At 48.5% G+C, this 6,175-nt stretch overlaps 1 protein-coding gene across 2 annotated transcripts in view; it reads left to right on the top strand.

Annotated features, from left to right (window-relative positions):
* Positions 1–889: 889 nt before the first annotated feature.
* The window catches only part of Slc28a2 (solute carrier family 28 (concentrative nucleoside transporter), member 2), a 29,534-nt gene continuing 24,248 nt past the window's right edge, over positions 890–6,175 (top strand). For both annotated transcript variants that reach the window (XR_001232515.1, XM_005376738.1), the window contains exons 1-4: positions 890–970; positions 1,819–1,932; positions 3,717–3,807; positions 3,932–3,990. Coding sequence is in view for 1 of the 2 variants with exons in the window: in XM_005376738.1 (XP_005376795.1) it covers positions 3,730–3,807; positions 3,932–3,990 (137 nt within the window). In the remaining variant the exon portion in view is untranslated. The remainder of the gene's footprint in view (positions 971–1,818; positions 1,933–3,716; positions 3,808–3,931; positions 3,991–6,175) is intronic.

Raw genomic sequence — 6,175 nt, 5'->3', positions numbered from 1 at the left:
CAGATGCTTAAGGTAAAAATGAAAGAGAGACGCAGAGAGAGTGGGAGACAGAGCGAGACAGAGCGAGACAGAGACAGAAGGACAGAAACAGAAAAAGACAGACAGACAGAGATAGAAAGACAGAGACAGACAGACAGACAGAGAATGAGCAACAGTCACACTGAGGTGACAGTCAGACATCAGCCTTCAAGTGCCTGAAGCAGGCCGGCCCTCAACACTGATATCTTATTTTCCTGAAGAGCTGATAGCAGGATCTTTTACTATCCCACAATGACAAGATCATCTACAACTTTCCAGATTATTTCATTTATTTATTTATTTAGTCGTTTTGAGACGGTGTCTTGCTATGCAGTTCAGGCTGGCCTGGAGCTCACTTTGTAGCCCAGGCTGGTCAGGAATTCGCAATGATCCTCCTGCCTCAGCCTCTCGAGTGCTGGGATTACAGGCATGTGCCACCGCGCCCAGCCTATTTCTTCTATTTAAGGTTTTTTTTTTCTTTCCCCGGTACCGGGAATCAAACTCACGACGTCGCGCTTGCCAGGCAGGCGCTGTGCCGCTGAGCTAAATCCCCAGCCCCTATTTCTTCTATTTAAATTACTTAATTTTTACCATAATCTGGTGAGATAGCAACAGACAGGACAGGAGCCCAAGGAGACGACCTAGACCATGATCCAGTATACACTCTCATTGTGTGTGTGTGTGTGCGCGTGTGCGCGTGTGAATGTGCACATTTGAACAAGGGACTAGGGAAATAGATGTCCTTATTTTGGTGACTGGACTCATCCTCTGATACCAAATAATCTAAGCCGGAGTGTTGCGGTGATGATGCTGTTTGCACTTCCTTTGCAAATATTTACTGATTTCCTAATTAGAGGCAGCCCTCGAGCCAGGGAAACTGGGGAGCAGGCAGGCAGCCGGCGCTCCAGAACGCCCCTGTCTAGTGAGGCGAGTTCCTCAAGAACGCGGCAAGGTGGGTGTGCAGGTGACAGGTCTGGGGTCTCATCCGGGGGTCTCACAGCCTCTCATTGCAGAAGAGGCTTTGCGAGGACCCGCAGCAGGCAGCGTAGGAGGCTCCTAGGTAGGTGACTCAGGGCAGGGTATCAGAGGCAGAATGAACAACTAATAGTCCCAGGGCTTCGTCCCCTAACAAAGTCCCAAGGGCGCAAGGGAGCATGGGGTGTCTGGGGCACAGCGCACAGGGAAGTATTTATTACTGGAGGGTAGAAGCAGCCAGAAACAGGATCTTTTGGAGAATGTGTGTGTGTGTGTGTATGTGTGTGTGCGCGCGCGCGTGCCGAGGATTGGATCCAGGGTCTCACACACGCTAAACATATGCCCTACACTGAGCTACACCCCCAGCCCCTGACAGCTTTGAGAAATTATCTTCCCTCCCTTCCTTCATCCTCTCCTTGCCTGACTGAACACCCAGTCCTGTAGGTTTGTCTTTCTGCCCATCCTGTTCTACTGCTCCCGTCAGAGCTTCGCCAGGTCCCACAGAGCTATTGTTACGTGGCCTGTGTCCTCAGCACTCAAGACAGCTCCCCGGCGCTCAGCAAAAGCTGGCAGTACTGACCGAATGCACTGATAAAGGGATTCCCAGGAGTCTTCCAGTTCTGCTATTATTTTCCAGGAAATGTCTTTCCCTGCAGCATGATTGAGTTTCTGAAGGCAGAGACTTTTCTCTCACATACACCCAGTTCCCAGACCAGCGGAGGGCGATGGGCGTGCCTGGTGGAAGTTCTTGGAGAATTCTCAGACGGGCTGGAGAGTCCTAAAAACCTATAAATCATTAACTTGAGAGTCCCCTTCCTCCTCAAGAGCACGGGCACGTGAAAGAGGAGGAGACAGGACCGGAACCCAGCAGCCGATGGATCCACAGCCCACCCTGCACTGCAGAGCACGTCCTTAGTGTCCCGCGGAGCAGCCTGAGGGGTAAGCAAGGGTGGGGACGGGTGGGACCCTGATTTGCCGGTTTTCTTTACGGGTCAGAATGAGACAAGATTCAGGTAGTTAGTTCTGTTCCCTCATTTACTCGCTAAAAGCCAGCTATTTTTTTTTGGTTTTTCTCCGGTACCGGGAACCGAACTCATGACCTTGTGCTTGCCAGGCAGGTGTTTTTGCCGCTGAGCTAAATCCCCAGCCCCATAAAAGCCAGCTATTGATGCTTAGTGAAATTACGGTTGGAATATTGGGAGCGATCACAGTGTTTAAGAGCAATGTCCAAAGGAAGGAAAATTTCTGCGTAGTAAGAAGACGCCTCAAAACGACCCTGTCTCCTAAACGTGCATGTCCCTGTGTTAGGTTTGCTTATCGAGGCTCAGATGTTTGCTTAAGTTTCTTGCACTTTCGTTTGTTTTAAAACTTTCCTTCGCCGCGGTCACCGGTGCTCAAGCCGACCAGTCTGCGTGCCGGCGCCCTGCCTGCGCTGTGCACACTGCCGTCAGGAAGGTGAAGGCCTGGTTCTCTGTTCTCTGCAGTGATTTGGGATCCGCGATTTTCTCAGCTCCCTTCTCTGTCTCCTTCCTACCTAGCCCGAAGCAGTGGGACCTCCCCTGGGAAAAGGCGCTGTCACAGCTCGACCTTTCCTCTTTTTTTGTTTTTGTTTTTTGAAACAGGGTCTCACATGGAATTCAGGTTGGCTTTGAACTCATGGTGACCCTCTTGCCTCAGCCTCCAGAGGACTGGGATTACAGGCTTGAGCCGTCACACCCAGCAGGAACCTTCCTTGGAGGATGTAAACAGGGACATTTTTTGTTTGTTTGAAGACCAGGGTCTTGCTGGGTAGTTCAGGCTGGCCTTGAACTCATGGGGATCCTCTTGTCTCAGCCTCCCTCAGCGACGGGGTCATTTTTAACCCAAGCCCTGGAGCCCTGGGGGTCCTCCTGGTTCCTTCCAATTCCCCTGCCCTTCTTTCCTCCTCCTCTATCTTATTACCTCTTCCTTGGCTATGAAGAATAAGAAACCAAATTCCACCTTTCATTACTTATTATACTAAAATTCTGCACCCAGTCTTATCAATTTTTGTTCTGTCTTTTTTGGTTTTATTTTTTTTTTATTTTTATTTTTTTTTGGTTTTTCTCCGGTACCGGGAACTGAGCTCACGACCTTGCGCTTGCCAGGCAGGCGCTTTTTGCCGCTGAGCTAAATCCCCAGCCCCCTTTTTTGGTTTTATTTTGAGGCAGGCTCTCACTATGTAGTTCAGGCTGGCCTTGAATTGGTAAGTGACCCTCCTGCCTCAGCCTCCCAAAGTGCTGGAATTACAGGTATGCAGCACCACATCCAGTCCCACTCTTGTTCTTAAAGAAATCAACTCTTTAAAAGAATTTATTAATTATTATTATTTTTGGTACTGGAAATCGAACTCAGGACCTTGCGCTTGCCAGGTAGGCACTCATACCACTGAGCTATATATATCCCTGGCCCTTATTTATTATTTTAAAATTAATTAATTAATTTATTTATTTTTTGAATCTGGGTCTTGCTATGTAGTTCAGGCTGGTGCTGAACTCACTCTGTAACCCAAGCTGGCTTCAAACTTGCAGATCTTCCTGCCTCGGCCTCCTGAGTGCTAGGATTACAGGCGTGTGCCCCCACACCCTGCTTCTTTAAAGACTTCAGCGTTGCGTTCCCAGCCAGGAAGTGGCCCTAAAAAGTCTGGCCACCCCCACAGGACAGAAGGAGCCCTCTTTCAGCCACGGCCTTGAATTGTTTTCTAGATGAGAAGAGAAGATGGCTGAAGCCAGCGGAAGAGAGGTTGCTCTGTCCAGGATGGAGCAGGGCATCAGCAACCTGGGCCTGGAGCTCTCGGTAACTCGCCAGGGTTCCGCCCGTGCTGCGGCCGCTCTGCCTGCCGCAGGTCTCTGGCTGCTTTTGACCCCCGCTGCCTGCGGCAGGGCCGTGCGGCTGAGCCCAATTCTACCTGTGCTTATAGGAAGAAGGAGCAAACCCCGGGGAAGCTGAGAAGACCCTCGCGCAAGGACCTCCACAGAGGTACGGACGTTCTAAATCCAGGTCCAGTGCGTCCGGGACCTGGGCTGGGCCGAGCAGGAGCTCACACCTCCTCCACGCCTTGTTTGGGATAAGACCACAACCACCCCGTGTATGTATGTTACGTGTGCCAGTGGGCACGACAGTGATCCCAGCACTCAGGAGGCTGAGGCAGGAGGAGTATGTGTTTGAAGACAGCCTGGGCTCTATAGTGAGCTCAAGGTCAGCCCAGAGTACGTACAAAGATGCCGTCTCTGGAAATCCAAACGAAACTAAACTTCTCCCAAACAGGCAAACTCCTGGGCAGTAAGCAAGTTCATTAGTGTTGGATGGATTGACAGCAGCAAACGTAGCACTGTGACAGACATTTGTTGTGTGCTTACTATTGTGTGGTGTATGTAATTCAATTTTTCACAACAGATGTGTTTCCAATTCTAATACATTTCTTTTTTTTTTTCTTTTTTTGTCTTTTTGAGACAAGGTCTCACTATGCAGTTCAGGCTGGCTTTAAGTTCACTTTGTAGCCCAGGCTGGCCTCAAACGCACAATGATTCTCCTGTCTCAGCCTCCCGAGTGCTGGGATTAAAAAGGGAAGCTTAGAAATTAACTTCCTCATGTCAATTTTAAAAAAGACTTTCTGGAATACTTTTACTTGGAAATGGGGGGAAATAGACAACCAAGGGGAAAAACACAAAAGGGCTTTCTACGAAGGATGATAAATTAAAGAGTTGGGAGGCTGAGGCAGGAGATCTGTCTTGGAAATCAACAGAGGGTCTCAAGAATTAAGTCAGGGCTGGGATGGAGTTCAGTGGGAGAGTGTTTCCTCATACGTGCAGGCCCCTGGGTTCAATCCCAGTCCTGGAAAAAAAGAAAGAAAGAAAAAGGAAAGAAAGAGAGAAAGGAGGAAGGAAGGAAAGAAAAAAAGAAAGAGAAAAAGAAAGGAAGGAAGGAAAGAAGGAAGGAAGGTACGGCCAGTAGTGTTAGGTAAACACTGGTCAGGGAAGGAGCAGTGAGAGACATCTTTGCATCTGATCACAGATCCAGCCTCAGACACAACGTTAAAAGCTTTTTTGGTAACTAGGCCAGCCAGAAGGCACATCCTATGTGTGGAAGGGGCCTGGGGATTATAAGAGGGTGCAGACGCCCCACATGGAAAAGCTGAGAGTATTGGGTAGTTTGTGAGGAGGATGTGTGGCTGTAACACGGAGCTGCTCCCAAACAGTTTAAGTTTTTGTTTTTTCTCTTTTTTTAAAGAATTATCTAAGTGACTTCTTAAGCTTTCAAATTCTGTTTTATTCTCTACAATTTGTTTTTATGTACAATTTTTATGTAAAAAATATACATATGTCAGTTGATATATTTTTTTCTTTTTGGTCTTTTTGAGACGGGTATTGCTATGCAGTTCAGGCTGGCCTTGTGCTCACTTTGTAGCCCAGGCTGGTCTTGAGCTCACAGTGATCCTCCTGCCTCAGCCTCCCGAGTGCTGGGATTACAAGCGTGCGCAACCACACCCAGCGATATGTTGCAATGTGGACATTACCACTGTATTTTTGCTTTCCACTTATTTTATATTTAATGTGCCTATGAACTGACAATAAACGCTTCATCAATTTTTCATGCTTATATAATATTTCATACTTTAGCTGGGTAAAGTGGGACATGCCTGTAATCCCAGGACTTTGGGAGGCTGAGACAAGAAGATCGCACATTTGAGCCCAGCTGGGGCAACTTAGCAATATAGTGAGACTCCATCACAAAATAAGATAAGGGGGCTGGGGATTTAGCTCACCGGTGCAGCGCCTTCCTGGCAAGCGCAAGGTCATAAGTTTGATTTCCGATGCCAGGGGGGGGGGGAGATAAAATAAAACAGGCTGGGATGCAGCCAGGCTGCTTGGAACCATATCTGAGCTCTAGTGGCGTGCTGGTGAGTATTTAAGAGTTGGCTCTCCAAGCACAGCTTTGCCAGGAGTGGCGTTTGGTATTTGTACTCCCTCTGAATGCAGAAAAGCGGGCAATAGAGACCTTTCTCTGCAAAGGACAAGACAGTAAATAAACACCTCAGGTGTAGCAGGCTGCGTTGTTTCTGCGGCACTTACTCTGCTCCAGCGTTTGCGTGGGAAAGAAGCCGCGGGTAGCACTGAACAAAGGGGCATGGCTGTGTTTGAATACAACTTTATTCATAAAAAGA

This window comes from Chinchilla lanigera, unplaced genomic scaffold, assembly GCF_000276665.1.
Source record: "Chinchilla lanigera isolate Chin_1 unplaced genomic scaffold, ChiLan1.0 scaffold00008, whole genome shotgun sequence".
Taxonomy (NCBI): Eukaryota; Metazoa; Chordata; class Mammalia; order Rodentia; family Chinchillidae; genus Chinchilla; species Chinchilla lanigera.
Note: the sequence above shows the minus strand (reverse complement) of the source record. Positions and strands in the feature narration are given on the sequence as shown.